At 49.9% G+C, this 16,340-nt stretch overlaps 1 protein-coding gene across 4 annotated transcripts in view; it reads right to left on the bottom strand.

Annotated features, from left to right (window-relative positions):
- Nucleotides 1-10,143: 10,143 nt before the first annotated feature.
- The window catches only part of TK2 (thymidine kinase 2), a 60,883-nt gene continuing 54,686 nt past the window's right edge, over nucleotides 10,144-16,340 (bottom strand). For all 4 annotated transcript variants that reach the window (XM_059667855.1, XM_059667856.1, XM_059667853.1 and 1 more), the window contains exons 7-10: nucleotides 14,692-14,780; nucleotides 14,081-14,160; nucleotides 12,822-12,902; nucleotides 10,144-11,713 (exon numbers count right to left, since the gene is read on the bottom strand). In XM_059667855.1, coding sequence (XP_059523838.1) covers nucleotides 11,615-11,713; nucleotides 12,822-12,902; nucleotides 14,081-14,160; nucleotides 14,692-14,780 — 349 coding nt within the window. In that variant the 3' untranslated portion in view covers nucleotides 10,144-11,614. The remainder of the gene's footprint in view (nucleotides 11,714-12,821; nucleotides 12,903-14,080; nucleotides 14,161-14,691; nucleotides 14,781-16,340) is intronic.

Here is a 16,340-nt window from a genome sequence, read left to right as displayed (position 1 = left end):
GCTCAAAAGGTTCGCCATCACTGTGCTGACGCGCCGAGCTCAAAAGGTTCGCCATCACTGTGCTGACGCGCAGAGCTCAAAAGGTTCGCCATCACTGCGCTGGCGCCGAGCTCAAAAGGTTCGCCATCACTGTGCTGACGCGCCGAGCTCAAAAGGTTCGCCATCACTGCGCTGGCGCCGAGCTCAAAAGGTTCGCCATCACTGTGCTGACGCGCCGAGCTCAAAAGGTTCGCCATCACTGTGATGGCGAACCTTTTGAGCTTGGCGTGTCAGCATTTTGCAAAACCCTAACTTAACTCTGGTGCTGTGTCACATATAGAAATTTTTTGATATTTGCAACCGTAGTAAAACAAAGATTTATATTTTTGATATTTATTTTATATATTTAAATGCCATTTAACAAAGAAAAATCAACCCAAAAAATGAGTTCGCGTGTCACCTCTGACACGCGTGTCATAGGTTCGCCATCACTGTAGATGACATGCCGAGCTCAAAAGGTTCGCCATCACTGCTCCCATTTTACAGATGAAGCGATAGAGGTTCCGAAATGTGAATTACTCAGAGGGCACCACCTGATGGGGGAAGGGCTAGGGTTTGAACACAGTACAACCAGTGTCTTACTTCGCCAGAGCCTAAGGCAGTGATGGTGAACCTTTTGAGCTCGGCGTGTCAGCATTTTGAAAAACCCTAACTTAACTCTGGTGCCGTGTCACATATAGAAATTTTTTGATATGTGAAACCATAGTAAAACAAAGATTTATATTTTTTATATTTCTTTTCTATATTTAAATGCCATTTAACAAAGAAAAATCAACCAAAAAAATGGGTTCGCCTGTCATCTCTGACACGCGTGTCACCTCTGACACGCGTGTCATAGGTTCACCATCACTGGCTATAGCCTCATATGCCGCTATGGTGCAAGCCACGCCCACAAGCCAATCAGGAGCGAGTATGCAAATTAACCCAAATAAGATGGCTGCGGCCACGGAGCTGTAACGAACAGAAGGCTGGGTTTTGGGGGGATTTTTTTTGTTTTATTGCTTAAGGTATTACAGAGTATTACATATGTCTCCTTTCCCCCCCCTTGACATTCCCCTGGCCTCCCCTACCCCCCAGTGTCTTATATCCACTGGTTATGCTTATATGCATGCATACAAGTCCTTCGATTGATCTCTTACCCCCCCTCCCGCACCCCAACCCTCCCCAGACTTCCCGCTGTAGTTAGACAGCCTGTCTGATGCTGCTCTGCCTCTGTATCTATTTTTGTTCATCAGTTTATAATGGTCTTTATTACCCATAAATGAGTGAGATCATGTGGTATTTTTCCTTCATTGACTGGCTTATTTCACTTAGCATAATGCTCTCCAGTTCCATCCATGCTGTTGCAAATGGCAAGAATTCCTTCTTTTTTACAGCAGCATAGTATTCCATCGTGTAGCTGTACCACAGTTTTCTAATCCATTCATCTACTGATGGGCACTTAGGCTGTTTCCAGATCTTCGCTATGGTAAATTGTGCTGCTATGAACATAGGGCTGCATATATCCTTTCTGATTGGTGTTTCTGGTTTCTTGGGATATATTCCTAGAAGTGGGATCACTGGGTCAAATGGGAGTTCCATTTGTAGTTTTTTGAGGAAACTCCATACTGTCTTCCATAGTGGCTGCACCAGTCTGCATTCCCACCAGCAGTGAAGGAGGGTTCCTTTTTCTCCGCATCCTCTCCAGCACTTGTCGTTTGTGGATTTGTTGATGATAGCCATTCTGACAGGTGTGAGATGGTACCTCATTGTTGTTTTGATTTGCATCTCTCAGATGATTAGTGACTTTGAGCATGTTTTCATATGTCTCTTGGCTTTCTGAATGTCCTCTTTTGAAAAGTGTCTATTTAGGTCCTTTGCCCATTTTTTGATTGGATTGTTTATCTTCCTTTTGTTAAGTTGTATGAGTTCCCTATAAATGTTGGAGATTAAACCCTTACCGGTGGTAACATTGGCAAATATGTTCTCCCATGCAGTGGGCTTTCTTGTTGTTTTGTTGATGGTGCAGAAGCTTTTTGTTTTGATGTAGTCCCACTTTTTTATTTTCTCTTTAGTTTCCAATACTCTAGGACCAATATCAGTGAAGAAATTGCTTCAGCGTATGTCTGAAATTTTGTTGCCTTTGGATTCCTCTAGTATTTTTATGGTTTCCCGTCTTACATTTAGGTCCTTCATCCATTTTGAGTTTATTTTTGTGTATGGTGTAAGTTGGTGGTCTGGTTTCATTTTTTTGCATGTATCTGTCCAATTTTCCCAGCACCATTTATTGAAGAGACTGTCTTGACTCCATTATATGTTCTTGCCTCCTTTGTCAAATATTAATTGAGCATATTGATTCGGGTCGATTTCTGGGTTCTCTATTCTATTCCATTGATCTATATATCTGTTCTTGCTGCTCGTCGGACAGGTGCGGACTGCGTGTGGCTGCAGCTCTTCAGATGTGGTCGGTCTATCTGTTTGTGTGGCTGCTACTCCTCAGACAGGGGCAAGCTGCTCGGGCGGCTGCTGCTCCTCGGACGGGGGATGGGCTGCTGCGTGGTTGCTTCTCTTTGGGTGGCAGAGAGCTGCACATGTGGCTGCTGCTCCTCAGACTGGGGGAAGCTGCTCGGACGGCTACTGCTCCTTGAGTGGGAGCCGGCTGCTTGCGGGGATGCTGTTCCTCATATGGGTATGGGCTGCTCACACCACTGCTGCTCCTCGTATGGGGCAGGCTGCTCGTGCAGCTGCTGCTTCTTGGATGGGGGCAGGTTTCTCACACACCTACTGCTCCTCAGACAGGAGGAGAGTGTGGGCTGCGCAGCTGCTTCTCCTCAGACGAAGGCAGGCTGCGTGGGGCTGCCGCTCCTCAATCGTGGGCAGGCTGCTCACGCGGTTGCTGCTCCTCGGATGAGGGAGCGGGGTGCTCACACAGCTGACAGCTGCTGCTCCTTGGAGAGGGGCAGGCCACGTGAGGTTTCTGCTCTTAGGCCTGGGGCAGGCTGCTCGTGGGGCTGCTGCTCCTTGGACAGGATTGGGCTGCTCATGTGTCTGATGCTTGCGTGGTTGCAGTGCCCTGGGCTAAGGCGTTAGGCCGGTCAGAGGGGAGCACGCTTCAGAACTCATAGGAGCCTGTGCCCAGGGTGGCTGGAGACTCATTGACCATGGGACCACAGCTGAAGTAGCAGGTCTCTGGCAGGGGTGTCTGAGTCCCAGGTGTTATCTGAGGGCACCCTGGTTGGGGGTAAGGCCTGGCTCCCAGTTACAGCAGCTCTCCCCTTAAAAACGCTAGGCTTCTGGGGACGAGTCAGCCTCCTGGAACTGCTTACACGATAGCAGAGGCTGCCTGGTTAGGCGAGCCCATTTAGCCTGACCCCGAAGGCCCTGCGGGATCTATCTGTGCCTCACTCACTCTCTCTCTCTCTCTCACACACACACACACACACACACACACACACACACACACACACACACACACACATATCCCACATGACCACACACTCCTCTTGGCCCCTCACTCACTCACACTCTCTCCCTCACTGCCACCTTCTTCCTGCCTCTGTAGTTGGGTCTGGGGTGTTACTGACCCGTTTGTGGATGGAGTTTCCTCTCCAGGTGTCTGGTTATGAGGCTCACTCTCTAGCACCTGACCAGACAGGATAAAATTCACCTCAACAAGACACAACACAAAGGGACCAAAGCACGAATGTACTCACGACAACAACAGCCCTACTATAAGTGACCACCTGAGAAAAGAGAATTAGGGGCGAGAAAAGAGAGCATAAATGATATCAAAGAGAGCAAAAAAGATAAGAGAGAAAAGAAGAAGAAAAGGAGATTATATAGAAAACACCACAGAACCATTAACAAACAAACAAAACCAACAAATAAAATAATAATAATAAAATTAAAGAAAAAAGAAAAAGGAAAAATTAAAAAAATACAAACACCAAACCCCCAGCAAAAAGGGTGGGGGCAAAATCTGTAGATGCTGAGATTATATATAGAAGATAAGGTTAAGAGTTGGATGAATATGGGGAGGATCTCAGTTCAGTATAGACGAAGTAGAAAGGGGATGGGTGGATAAGAGGAAAGAGAACGAGAAAAAAATAATAAATTTACAAAAAAATTGATTTCAAAAATGGTATAAAAATAGCAAATAAAAATAAAATAAAATAGAGTGATGGAAAAATAATGTGAAAAGAAATAGAAAATAAAGCAACAAACAAAAACAGGAAAACAAAGAAAAAAAGAGATAACAAAGTAATAAAAAAGAAATAAAATAAAAATGAAAATGAAAAAGTGAAGTGTTCCTTTGGCTGGCTTAAGATCCCAGTCTTGCCCTTACCTGTTTTGCTCAGTGGGTAGAGCGTTGGCCTGCGGACTGAAGGGTCCCAGGTTCGATTCCAGTCAAGGGCATGTACCTTGGTTGCGGGCATATCCCCAGTGGGGAGTGTGCAGGAGGCAGCTGATCAATGTTTCTCTCATCGATGTTTCTAGCTCTCTATCCCTCTCCCTTCCTCTCTGTAAAAAATAAATAAAATATATTTAAAAAAAAAAAAAAAGATCCCAGACTTCTGTACTGTAGTGTTTCTCAGGATCCAATTGCTGAAACTGAAAGTCTATAGTCCCAGAAGGCTTGGTTTTTATCTCTCAATTTATTTATGTGATGTATTGCATTTATTGATTTGCAGATATTGTACCATCCTTGCATCCCTGGGATAAATCCTACTTGGTCATGGTGTATGATCTTTCTGATGTACTGCTGGATCCGATTTGCTAAGATTTTGTTGAGGATTTTGGCATCTATGTTCACGAGGGATACTGGCCTGTAATTCTCTTTCATTGTGTTGTCTTTTATCTGTTTTTGGTATTAGGGTGATGCTGGCTTCACAGAATGAGCTTGGAAGTGTTCCTTCCTCTTGAATTTTTTGGAATAGTCTGAGTAGGATAGGTTTTAGTTCTTCCTTGAATGTTTGATATAACTCCCCTGTGAAGCTGTCTGGCCCCAGCCTTTTGTTTGTTGGAAGCTTTTTGATGACTGCTTCAATTTCTTCCATAGTTATTGGCCTGTTGAGATTTTTATATTCTTCCTGATTAAGTTTTGGAAGGTTGTATTTTTCTAGGAATATGTCCATTTCCTCCAAGTTGTCTAGTTTGTTGGAGTAGAGTTGTTCATAGTATTTTTTAACAATCCTTTGTATTTCTGTGGGGTCTGTTGTTATTTCTCCTCTTTCATTTCTGATTTTGTTTATTTGGGTCCTCTCTCTTTGTTTCTTGGTGAGCCTGGCTAGAGGTTCATCAATCTTGTTTATCCTTTCAAAGAACCAGCTCTTGGTTTTGTTGATCTTTTGTATTGTTTTTTTGGTCTCTATCTCATTTATCTCCACTCTGATCTTTATTATTTCCTTCCTTCTGCATACACTGGGCTTTTCTTGTTGCTCTCTTTCTAACTCTTTGAGTTGTAGGGTTAGATAATTTATTATCATTGTTTCTTGTTTTTTTGCAGTAGGCTTGTAGAGCTATGAACTTCCCTCTCAAGACTGCTTTTGCTGTGTCCCATAGGTTTTGGATTGTTGTGTTTTCATTGTCATTTGTTGCCATGATGTTTTTTTATTTCTTCTTTGGTCTCTCTGGTAACCCACTCATTGTTTAATAGCATGCTATCTAGTCTCCATGTGTTTGATTTTTTTGGATTGTTTTTATTGTAGTTGATTTCCAGTTTTATGCCATTGTGATCTGAGAAGATGCTTGATATGATTTCTATCTTCTTGAATTTGAAGAGACTTTGCCTGTGACCCAATATATGGTCTATTTTTGAAAATGACCCATGTGCACTTGAGAAGAATGTATATTCTGTGGCTTTGGGGTGAAATGTCCTGAAGATGTCAATTAATTCCAACTGATCTAGTGAGTCATTTAGGATTGATGTTTCTTTGCTGATTTTTTGTTTAGCGAGCAAAAGGCTTGGGTTGCCCCCAGCAATGGAGGAAGCCAAGCTTTCCCGCCTGCCCTGGCCAGCCCTGGGTTCAGCTCAAGGCTACAAAGTTTCAATTATAAAGGGTGTCCCGCCTTGGCCAGTTTGGCTTGGTGGATGGAGCGTCAGCCTGCGGACTGAAGGGTCCCAGGTTCAATTCCAGTCAAGGGTGCGTGCCCATGTTGCGGGCTCAATCCCCAGTGGGGGGCATGCAGGGGGAGGCCAATCAATGATTCTCTCTCATCACTGATGTTTCTATCTCTCTCTCCCTCTTTCTTCATCTCTGAAATCAATAAAAAAATTTTTTAAACGGGTGTCCCAAAATTCACGCAAGAAGTAATTTTGATAGAAAACACAGGTTTATAATTAAAAATTGTAAATTTTTTATTGATTCATAAAGTATACAGTATAGGATTATGTATGGAATAGCATATCGAGTAAATGGCCTCCACGGCTTTGCTGGCACATACGCACTCTTTTGTTGAAATTTTCCATGACCAAAATGTGGCTGCTCAGACAATAACAGTTAATGGTGCTCACTATCGCGACATGATAATCCAGTTTTTTGTGCTGTGGAGGCCATTTACCCAATATGCTACTCCATACGTAACCCTATACTGTATACTTTATGAATCAATAAAAAATTTACAATTTTTAATTATAAACCTGTGTTTTCTATCAAAATTATTGTGTGAATTTTGGGAAACCCTTAGAAGATAAATAAATCCCAGGAAAAAAAAAGGAAAGAAAAAAAGGAGAGGCTGGGAGCTTGGGTCGCTGGGGGTGAGTGGCCAGCCTGAAAACGGCCCGCAGCCCCTCACCCAGGCTGGCCACAACTCCATGGGGTGAGGGTTCCCACTGGGGGGCTTGGCCAGCCTGCAAACAGCCATCAGCCCCTCACCCAGCCTGGCCAGGCACCCCAGCAGGACCCCTATCCTGATCCAGGACACCCTTCAGGGCAAACCAGCCGGCCCCCACCCATGCACCAGGCCTCTATCCTATATATAAGAGTAATATGCAAATTGACCCTAACAACAGAACTGGGAATGACTGGTCACTATGACACACACTGACCACCAGGGGGCAGATGCTCAACGCAGGAGCTGCCCCCTGGTGGTCAGTGCGCTCCCACAGGGAGAACTCTGCTCAGCCACAAGCCAGGCTGCCAGCTGCCAGCACAGCGGTGGTGGTGGGAGCCTCTCCCGCCCCCTCAGCAGCGCTAAGGCCTGCTCCCCACTGGCAAGTGGACATCCCCCGGGGGCTCCTGGGCTGCCAGAGGGATGTCTGACTGCCAGCTTAGGTCCGATCCCCCGGGGAGTGGGCCTTAGCAGCAGGTGGACATCCCCCAAGGGGTCCCAGATTGCAAGAGGGCACAGGCCAGGCTGAGGGACCACCCCCCCCCCAAGTGCACAAATTTTTGTGCACCAAGCCTCTTGTATATGTATGTGTGTGTATATATATTAGATCCTAGAAAAGGGATTGCTGGCAAATACAAATACCTATGCCATTTGTTAGATGTTATCCAATTTCTCTCCAGATGGGTTGTACAAATTTGCACACACACACACACACACACACCAGTTTATGAGCGTGCTTGTTTTCCCATGGCCTCTCACCAACAGAATGTGGGGTTTTGGTCACTGGGCTTTTGGGGTGAATTTGTTGCTGATGTTTTTGCCAGCTGGTAGGTGAGAAATGGAATCTGTTTAATTTATCTGTCCGGCTGCTATAACAAAATACCACACACTGGGTAGCTTATCAACAACAGAAATTTATTTCCCCCAGTCCTACAGGCTGGCAGTCCGAGGTCATGGTGCCAGCACAGCAGGTTCTGGTGAAGACCCTCTTCCGGGATGCAGGCTGCCGACTTCTCACGGTATCCTCATGTGGTGGACGGGGCTCTCGGGTTTCTTACAAGAGCACTAATCCCACTCATGAGGGCTCCACCCTCATGCTCTACTCACCTCCCAAAGGTCCACCTCCCAATGTCATCACCGTGTGCATTAGGATTTCAACTGTGAACTTGGGGAGGGGGGACACAAATACTCAGACCACAGTATTTGTATTCCTCTAAGTGAGTCAATCTGAGTATTTTTCATGCCTAAGGGCCATTTTTGTAAATTGTTCACGTCTTGTACTCATTTTTCTATTGGGTTTTTGATCCTCTGTCCTTCATGTTTTAAATAATCTTCATGGATAGTTAGGGATATTAGCCCTTTGTCACGTGTGTTGTGATTATGCTTCAAGTTTGTTGATTGCCTTTTGTCTTTGTTGATGGTGTATGTGCTTTTGTCACATGAATTTTTTAATTTTAATTTACTCAAATGTATTCATCTTTTATTGCCCCTGGATTTTGACTCTCAGGTGGACAGCTTTTCCTACACCAAGGTTTTAAAAAAGAATTCATCCGCGTTTCCTGCTAGTGCTTGTATGGTTTTAATGTTTACACTCAGATCCCTCACCAGGGGTTCTTAGGACTAGCGTGAGGTACGGATCTATTTCTGACTTTTTCCAAATGGTTACCAGTCATCTCAGCTATTTATTAAAAAGTCCATCTCCAACCCAGTGATCTGAGATGGCACCTCCATCGGATGCTGTTTCCACGTGTACCTGGGTCCATCTCGGGCTCTCTACTCTATTCCTGGTCCATTTGTCTCTTCCTGCACCAGGACCACATGGCTGTAATTGCAGAGGTTTTACAGTATGTTTGAATGTGTGGTAAGGCTAGTCCTCCATCATCATTTTTCTTTCTCAGTGGTTTCCTGGTTATTTCTACAGGTTTGTGGGGGTTTTTTTACATGAACTTTGGTCAAATGTGACTAACTTCATAAAACAGCCTATGAGGTTTCTAGTGGGATTGCACTGAATGTGTAAACTAACTCAGGGAAACTGGCATCTTTATCATGCTGAGTCCTGCCCTCCCAGAATGGACTGTGCAAGTCCTACCCGGTGCCTTTAACATTGCTCTTGTATAGTTTTGCACATTTCTTGCTAAATTTATTCCAAAGTATTTAATCTTCTTGTTAACATTGTGCATGGGATTTTCACTACCCTCCTAACCTCTGTGGACTGTTTGTATGTTAATTTTGTGCCCTGCTCCGTCACTGAAATCCTATTGTTTGTGCTGGTTTTGTCATTCATCCTTTGGGACAGATCACTGTATTGGAGTGAGGCTGCTGGTGCCCTCCTGCCACCCTGTGGGTTTTCTGGAGGGTATTTCAGGGTGAGAGCAGCTATGATGAGCGAATGTTTCAGGAGTGGATGGCCCGTGTCTGTCCTGTTCACCAGTGTGGGGCTGGCACCCAGCACAGAGCCTGGCACCGGGCCGATGCCCGGGAAGGGCTGTCAGAAGGCAGGGAGAGACCAGAGGCCTGCTTACAGATCGCCTGGGGACGCTGGGGTGGGCAAATGGCTGGCAAGGACACTGAGATAGTACTTCCCTCATAGCCCTGATGGAGAAGCAAGTTTTAAAAACGAAAGTGCAGGATCTCCCCCGCCCTGGCGTGGAGCAGCCCACCAACAGCTTCCCCCTCCAGGAACTTTGCCAGTGAACGTACAAGAAAGTCCAGCCAAGTGGAGAGAGGTGGGCGGACTGGGGAGGAGCGGGAAGTACCCGCTATGTTCATCCCCCAGGTAACCCATCCCTTCCTATCTGTGCAGCCCCTCCCTGTGAGGGAAACACAGAGCCCAGGTCCGGGGGAGGGAACACAGGACCGCAGCGGGGGTGACCTGCCCAAGGCCCTGCAGTCAGTAACTAGGGAAACTGGGGTCCTAGCCCATGTTCTGAACCCAAATCCTAAGCCCCACCCACAGAGCTAAGTGGATCCCAAAGGGTAAGACTCATTTAAAACTTAGCAACTGGTCACTTATTTTTCTGGGCACTTCCAGAGATGAGCCTGGAGAGGACACAATCCCCCCATCCCCGGCGATGACAAATCTAGGCTGTGCCTGAGGGGACAGGGGGGTGGGAGGCCAGCTGGGCCCAGGGAGAAGGTCTGCCCCGACCGAGACAACAGACTGGAAAACCATCAGCTTGGGGTGTGAGGAGCCCCACAGCTGTGCCGCTGGCATAGGAAGCGCTCCAGAACAAACATCGGCTTTTAGGCGCAGGATTTATTGGCTGCTGCAAAGCGAGATTTAAAAAAAAAAAAAAAAAAAAATCACATTTCCCCCAGAGCAGATGCTCAGACTGAGCCGTGGGAAAAGCAGTGGCCCAATCACATACAAATTCTCAGAGATGGCCCCGCAGGTGAAGGGTCCTGGCAGCAGGGGCTCCGCCTCCTCCAGGTTCCCAGTCAATCATTCGGGTTGCTGCCCCTCCTCCCGCCCACACAGCCCAAGCAGCAGTCCAGACAGCGTGCTTGCCCCTTCGCCTCCCTCTGGGACTGGGAGCACCTGCCACCTATTTGGTGCCGGGTGCCACACCCACAGAGGCTGGAACAAGGCCTCCCAACCTTCATTTCCACCAACCGCTTCTCAGGGAGAGAGGGGTCCAGGCCTGCCTCCCCAGAGTTCACAACGGCCCCTCCCTGTGTTTGCAACCACTGCTCTTGAGGCCTCTGCTCTCCTCCACCCTCCAGCGCTCCAAGCGCTCCGCCTGCAAGCCCGGCTTTCCCACCCGGACTGTCCCAGAGAACGCGCTTCCTTCCCCTTGTTCCCGCGTGACTCAAGGGACAGCTGTGCCTCAAGGCACTGTTCCAGCTGAGCGAAGCTAAGATCTTTTCTGAACCCATAAAGATGGTTCATGCTTTATGGTTGAAGGTGTCCCTTGGATTGGAAGACTTAAGACCCCTTGCATGTCTCCCCCCCCACAACCCCCTCTCCCGGGAACAGACTCTCAGTCGCATACAAGGCCACTATGGGGTAAGGGAGCTCGGAAGCCAGGGCTGGAGGCCCCTTGCCTGCTCGGCGCTGGGCAGACCGGCCAGGGGCACAGGCCACTTCCCTGAGAGCGAAGGGCAGCAAGACCTTCATCAGCAGGAGACAACCACCATTCAGAGCCAACGAAGAATCCTCCCACGGATGGACGCCCAGGTGCCCGGGTGTGAATGCCACAGTGGCCTGTGCTGAGAAACCAATGAACGCTGGCCTTGGGCCAAACACGGCACAATTTTGTGAACGTCTAGAAATGCTGATTGTCCTGAGAGCTGCTAAAATCACAAACAAACGATGACCTTTGCCCCAGGCACTGGCCTGGGGCAGGGGAACATTTTTGGAATTGCCAGAAGGCTGGATGATGCCGACTCCCTGGCTGTGAGACCTTGGGGAGTCCCTTAGCCTCTCTGAGCTTCAACTTCTGGGATGTAAGCCCACTCTCACCCTCCTGTGTGGCCTGACGGGTGAGACCAGGAGCCCAGCAGATGTCAGCCAGCCCTTCCTCAGGGCTTCATTAGAGGGGCCCAGCAGGGCTGCGCACACTGAAAGGCATGGCAAACCCAGTGGCCCATTCGTCACTTACCCCCTAGGGCCAGAAACCAGGATAAAGACACCAGCAAAGGAGAAAGACCATTCGGAAAACAAATCTGGCCAGATTCAAAGCCCTCCCAAGAGGAGGTTTTCCACATTGCTCCCAAGGGCTCACTTGGCAGCCGTGGGCATTCTTCTGGCACGATGTTTCCTGTCCTATGGACCATGTGTCCGATTCCCTGGAGTCAATATCCGGTCCCGGTTTTGTTCAAAGAGTTCTAACATTTTCTGCATGTCGTGGTCAGCCTCAATCACCTGGAAATTAAACACACAGTCACAGCCTGCACTCGGCTTCGGCACCCTCCACCCTTCGAAGATGAAGAGAGAGAGCTGGAGGCAGGAGGAGGCAGCGAGAGGCAGGTTAAAGCCAAACCTCGCCCGTTCTAGGTCCATCTAAATTCTCAGCTCTATTTTCACTGAAGAATCCGCTACAGTTGTCCCTGCAGCGAGCTCATAAATGAGGTTCTTCTCATCATTTTATACCGTCTAATTTTCTACAATGAGGGGAAAATTGTACTGTATTTTTAAAACCCACTATAGTAACGTCTCACTTCCCAGCAACCTCACTGCCTGGAAGAGCCATGAGTGGAAGTGTCTGAGCAGCCCAAACAGATGTCCCCAAGGCCAGGCGCAACGTCTGTGCACGGCCCTCCCGCAGGTCCACGCTGCACACGCATTCCTAGCAGTCTTAGGTGGCCAGTGCTGCCTGCAGAGATGCAGCAGCAGCAAATCACAAACAAGGGGACGGAGAAGCAAGGAATCACGGATGGGGCAGGCCCAGCAAGAGTTAGAAACGGCGAGAGCCGGCAGGAGAAAGAGGGGTTGCCGTAAAAAGCAAGCACAGGAGCTCCGAGATATTAGTAACCTGGGGCCAACAGTGCTGCAGCTCAGCACCCGCTACAGGCATCACTGTGCGCCCGCCCAGAACAGCACACGACGGGCCCTCGGACGCCCCGAGTCACCGAGGAAAGGTGCAGCGAGGCTCTGAGTCCACCATCCACTGGAGAAGGGGCTGTTCCATCGGGAAGACCACCATCCCAATGGTTAAGGCCAAAACCCGGGGCTAGGGGCTTTAGCCATCTAGAACATTCCTTCGCTGGTGATGCTGGGTAAGTGAGATGCTGCCGTGGCCACGGTGTAATGACACTGAGTCAAATCACCTTCTCTCGGGTCTGTCCAAGTCACTGAGATCGTCCAGAACGGGGACTGGGAGAGGGAAAGCCACCCTCCCACCCTCCCTGCTTCCTTCCTGCACATTCCCGAGCGCTGCAGGACTCGGCCCCTCCCCAGACTGCAGAGGGGCCGACATTCCCGGGCCACTCTTCCTTCTAGAAAAGTCTCCCGCCCTATCAGGAGGACTTACCAGAACAGGGGCCACTATGGGGAAAAGGCCCCCTTTGGCGAGCCACTCCTCGTAGAGGCGGTGAATAGCATCCAGGTATTCCTGCGGGAACACACACAGGCCGCTGAGGCACGAGGGAGCAGGCACGCCGCTCCCACCCAGGGTCTCGGGCAGGTAGGGTGGACGTCACTGACCACGGGCAGTGGCTTGGACAGAGAAGCCCACGAAAACCAACCTGGCTCAGGCGGGCAGTGAAAGTGCAGCTGCTCACTCCCACGGCCAGCCCAGCCCAGGCCTCCGGTGCACTTCGCTGGGCTTTCCACACACCCTCCCAGCGGGATTCTCTCATTACTGCCTTTTTTTTTTAACAGCGGAGCCACCCGTTCCTTTGGGGGAGGGGGTCCATGGCCCAGCATCCCAGCCCTGGGCAGCCTGAACCTTTCCCTCCCACCAGAGGAGTGTGACCCTCACTGGCCTAGGAGCCCCACTCCCACAGCCCAAACCTACGGAGATTCTAGACCAGGGGTGGGGAACCTTTTTTCTGCCAGGGGCCACTTGGATATTTATAACATCATTCGTGGGCCACACATAATTATCAACTTAAAAATCAGCCTGCTCTGTTTGGTCAAACATTTAATTTACTCGCCCCTCATGCCTTGGCAGGGCCAGGCCAGATGGTTTCTCGGGCCTTATCCTGGGCCTAAACCGTGATGAGCACTGAAGGGTTTGGGCTGGGACTGCACCCGTGGTGTCCTGCACTGGAAACACCACCCGGGCAGCAGGGTGGAGGCTGGATTTCAGAGGCAGATGAGGGGAGAGGGGGGCCAGGGCAAGGAGAGCAGTTAAACAATCCCAACCAGAGTCAATGTGGCCCTGAGCCGGACCCGGAGGCTGAAGCAGTTAAGCAGCCACCAGTGGGTGTCGCCTCCGAGCTGGCACAGCACTAGGCACTGGGGATGCAGCAGTGAGCGAGAGGGCAGGTTCTAGAACGGATCCAGAGGGCACGAAGGCGAGCTGCCTTCAGGAGGCAGCCAGCCAAGCCCTGGTGATGCCTGGGCAGGGATGGGGGAGGGTGCCCACCGCTGAGTCTGGGACACAGGAAGTGAAGCAGATGTGGACTCGGGGTCTCCAACCACAGAGGAAGTCAGAGCTCCCCCTCAGAGACGCTCGGTTCCTGTTTCCCTCTCTATGACAGCAGCCCAGGATCTCCCAGAGGGTGGGGCCAGGCTGGGGTGCTGGTGGCTCCCAGGTCATCTCTAACCAGGTGAAAGGGCTCTTACCAGTGGGATGACCTTCTCCTCGTCCCTGCATCTCATCTTTAACCTCTGATAGCAGGTCTCGGGAGTGGTCCGGAGATACACTGAGATTTAAAAAACACACGTGGCTCTAACGACTGTTCGCGGCTTGGAAGTGAAAGCCAAGGAGAAGGGGAAGAAGGCGGTGGGCGAGGCCTGGAGAGAAACACCTGCCGGCATCTCGGAGCAGGAGACACAGCCAAGGTTGGCTCACAGCTCCACCACTGACCAGCTGTGTGACCTGACAGGCACCCTGACCACATCCCTTCTTTCATTCCCTTTCAATGTCATGAGCCCCATTGGGTCACTGTGAGGCTCAATAAGGCTCCAGACATAGAGCTTAGCACAGGGCCCACCAAGTCACAGGGAGAACAGCTTGAGGAACAAAGGCAGGTGCTTCTCCAGGAGGGACCAGGAGCCCCCCTCTTCCATCTGCCCTTGGGCACAAGGCTGAATTATTGTGGCGGAAGCAGCACCACAGTAAGGGCCCCGCCCCCGCCCCGCTGGCTGGTTGGAAACCTGGACAAGCTCATCCTCACGGAGCCCAGGGGAGGGAGGCCCAGGAGGGAAGTCAGGACGGGCCTGGGCCGTCTCACCTATCAAATCCACGGACACGTCGATGTTCCTGACGATCCAGTCATACCATTCCGACAAAACCACGTAGTCCACTTCGGGCATCTTCCCGCTGCAATGAGGCGTGAGGGCTCTGCTTACCCACAGGGGAGCTTCTGGGAGGTGCCATTCCCCCAAAGTAACTGCAATGGCCTTGGTTGAAGGGCATTGCCAAGGGCACCCCAGTGTGACCCACACGGCAGTGGCGCGTGGTGATGACAAGGACCTTCACACCTCAGCCTCCGCCGTCCGGCGACGGGCTATGGGGGAAGGCAGCACGAGTCGTGGCACTGCCCGATGAAAACCCATTTCGAGTTCGAACTCCGAGCGGAGAAAGGGGCTCTGAAGCCCGTCCCCCGAGAACAGGGACGGTGCTCAAGTCAGGAGGTGGCACAACAAACCGACTTCACCTCTAAAAACTCATTCTGTGGGACTAATCACCGATGTCCGCGTAGCACTGTTTAAAATAATGAAAAACTAAACCTTGGGCCTGGTGGGCATGGCTCAGTGGTTGAGCACTGACCTATGAACCAGGAGGTCACAGTTCAGTTCCCTGTCAGGGCACATGCCCGGGTTGCAGGCTTGATCTCCAGGGTGGAGGCGTACAGGAGGCAGCCGATCGATGATTCTCTCTCATCGTGGATGTTTCTATCTCTACCTCTCCCTTCCTCTCACTGAAATTAATAAAAAAGTATTTTTTTAAAAAAACTAAACCTTGATACATCTATAGAAGAGAAAACCATGCAGTAACCGAAAGATGACGCTGTAAAATAATATTCAATGACGTTCAGATGCTCCTAATTCAATGAAAACAGCAGGATACGAAACTCTGCATGATTTGAATAAAGTTTGTCATAGAAGCAAAAAAACAAAAGCTGTGCATGACCCAACCAAATGTTTTAAAGTTTTCGTCCACACAGTTTGAAAAAAGACTGAAAAGAGAAACACCAAAATGTTCAAAGTGCTTTTCTCTGACCTGGGGGACTCTGTGAGACTTTACTTTTTTCTTTATACTTTGCTGTATTTCCCAAAATTTAACAACAGATTCATTCTCAAATCAGGAGTGGGGGTCAGGGAGACTGCACATACTTAAAGTGTAAACTGGAAAAGAAAGGAAGGAAGGGAAGAGGGGAAGGAAGAAGGAGCCGAGGTGCAGAGAGAGACCCGGCGGCCGCCCGGCTCCTGCGGATTTCCTCGCCCGGAGGACACAAACAGGAAAGGAGAACGGCCGCAGCTGGAGAAACAGACCTCGACAGCTGGTGACCCTCCAGGGCCCCGGGGAGGAATTCCCCCTTTTAACATCCATCTCCGACCCACTCAGAATGGGCTTGGTGAGAGCAACCCCAAGGAGAGTGGGGGGCCCGAGCGGTGTGCAGGGGGCCCCCAAAGGGATGTCAGCCAGTGGGTGCTGTTTTGTGGTTCTCCTCCGGGGAACTCTGCCTGCTCTGCCCCCCCGCCCCCCGCCCCATCTGCCTGGAAAATGGCGTGCCCAGCGCCCCACACAGGCCACTGCTTTGCTCTCCATGGAACACAGATGACAGAGCCTCCACAGAAAATCCAAAGGCCCAGCTCACCAACGGTGGGCTGAGGGCTCTCAGGAACCCTCCCCTAGAGCAAGTGGCACAATCGCGGC

The sequence above is a fragment of the Myotis daubentonii genome, chromosome 15, assembly GCF_963259705.1.
Source record: "Myotis daubentonii chromosome 15, mMyoDau2.1, whole genome shotgun sequence".
Classification (NCBI taxonomy): domain Eukaryota; kingdom Metazoa; phylum Chordata; class Mammalia; order Chiroptera; family Vespertilionidae; genus Myotis; species Myotis daubentonii.
The sequence above is the reverse complement of the archived record's forward strand: the minus strand, read 5'-3'. Positions and strand labels throughout refer to the sequence as shown.